The sequence below is a fragment of the Chrysochloris asiatica genome, unplaced genomic scaffold (assembly GCF_000296735.1).
Source record: "Chrysochloris asiatica unplaced genomic scaffold, ChrAsi1.0 scaffold00090, whole genome shotgun sequence".
Lineage (NCBI taxonomy): Eukaryota > Metazoa > Chordata > Mammalia > Afrosoricida > Chrysochloridae > Chrysochloris > Chrysochloris asiatica.
The window spans coordinates 8,510,433-8,512,458 of NW_006408608.1; the positions used below are offsets into that span (position 1 = coordinate 8,510,433).

The window sequence follows — 2,026 nt, forward strand, 5'->3', positions numbered from 1 at the left end:
GTTTCGAACTGCTGACCTTGAGGTTAGCAGCCCTATTCGTAACTACTACGGCTACCAGAGCTCCTTGGGGGGTGGGCCTAAACCTCCAACCTTTCAGTTTGCACCATTCAAAGATGCCAATCAAAATAGTACTAATCCTTATGGTAATGCAGTGGTTATGAGTTGGGCTGCTTACCTCAAGGTCAGCAGTTTGAAACTATCAGCTATTCCATGGGAGAAAGATGAGGCTTTCTGCTCCCATAAAGATTTACAACCTCGGAAACCCTATGCAGAGTAACCATGATTTGGAACTGACTCCATGGTACATAACCACCATCACCACCACCAAGACAAGGAAGACCAGCACATTCTGATTGTTCCCATGGTGATTACTTTAAGGCTGTTAGGAAAGTTTGCATTCCTTTCAGATCAATTCCCCCCACCTGCTCCTGCTTTGCTGCTTTGCAGGATCCTGGTACTCCTAAGTAGCAGCCTAACCCTCTCTCTCTTTCTGCCTGCCTTTCTCGTAGGCCTGAACGAAATCCAATGCTCGCTGCCCTTAGAGAACAGGCAGATCTTCCTGCATGAGCTGTCGGAGGCCAGCTTCAGTGAGTGCAAGTTTAGCCTGTCACTCACAGACCTGCTCATCATCATCTTCTCAGGTGTGGCTGTCTCCATCGCCGCTATAATCTCCAGCTTCTTCCTAGCCACCGTGGTGCAGTGCTTCCAGAGGTGTGCCCCCAACAAAGACACCGAGGATGAAGATGAGGATGAGGATGACTGAGCCCCCCCGCCCACTCTTCACTCCAATAGCCCAGTCGGTTGGTCCTCTCAAAGTGTAGAGGGCAATGCTGCAAACAGAAAGGAATTCAGCATCCGTGAACCAAGTTGAACCCTGCTCCTTGTAGTGTCTTGGACCTGGGAGCTCCCGGTGTGACTCCCCCAGGCTCAGAGTTTAGCACCAGCAGAATAGAGGATCCCAGGAAGGATCAAGGCAGTCATTCCTGGAGGGAAGCCTGCCTCTGTTTGAGGTGTGTGTGGAGAGAAGATGACCAAGGCAAGCTTCCTGGCTGATGATTGAAAACCTTCCAAGGAGATTTGAAGACTGGAACCTTTTGAGTGAAAAGGTTTTGTGTCATGCATTTCTCTGATCTGTGTTGGAAGATCAAAGTGCCTCCCACCTATTAAGAGGCAGCAATTCAGAGACTGAGGATCCAAGTTCAGATCATCCTCTGTGGGAGTGGGATTTTTGCTCTAGGCCTTCAGAAACCTGGGGATGTTATGCAGAGAACTGATAAACCCATGTTTAGCTAGAGAGGCACCAAGGGATAAGCTAAGAACTGGCAAAGTATTTTTTTTTATTTTATTTTTTTTAATTTTTGTTGTTGTTGAGAATATAAACAGCAGAACACACACTAATTCAACAGTTTCTACATGCACGATCCAGCGATGGTGATTCCATTCTTTGAGTTTTGCAAACTCTCTCATCCTCCTTTCAGGAGAATTGTCCTCACCCATTAACATAAGGCCCTGCCCCCCAAAATTTCTTACAGAATACTTTGAGTTGCTGTTGGCAGTTTGATCCAACATTTTGTTGTTGTTAAGTGCCATCGAGTTGGTTCTGACCCGTAGCGACCCTGTATAGAGTTTCCAAGGAGCAGCTGGTGAGCTTGAACCGCTGACCTTGTGGTGCAAAGTTTTCAGTGCAGTGCATTAGCCCACAACGCCACACCAGAACTCCATGATACCATATAGATAGATCTTAAAAGAAGCATCGTATTCAAAGCAGATATCCTTTGTCAGTTAAGCTCAACTATTATTTGGTTTTGAGAAGATTTCAGGGCATATTTTGGGTTTTGGTTTACGGATGATCTCAGGGAAGTAATTTCAGGGGTTCCTCCAGCCTCCATGGTTCCAGAAATTCTGGATTCCATGAGAACCAAAGGGGTTTTGTTGTTACATTTTTGTGAGTGGGTTGGGAAAATCTATTACTGACATAACTCAAACCCTGATCCTTATCCTAAGAAGTAACAGTTTAAGAGAGGTA

At 46.0% G+C, this 2,026-nt stretch overlaps 1 protein-coding gene across 1 annotated transcript in view; it reads left to right on the forward strand.

The window, feature by feature from the left end:
* Window positions 1–763, forward strand: part of LRRC38 (leucine rich repeat containing 38) — a 42,616-nt gene extending 41,853 nt beyond the window's left edge. The window contains exon 2 of the mRNA XM_006866371.1: window positions 510–763. Coding sequence (XP_006866433.1) covers window positions 510–763 — 254 coding nt within the window. The remainder of the gene's footprint in view (window positions 1–509) is intronic.
* Window positions 764–2,026: the final 1,263 nt, after the last annotated feature.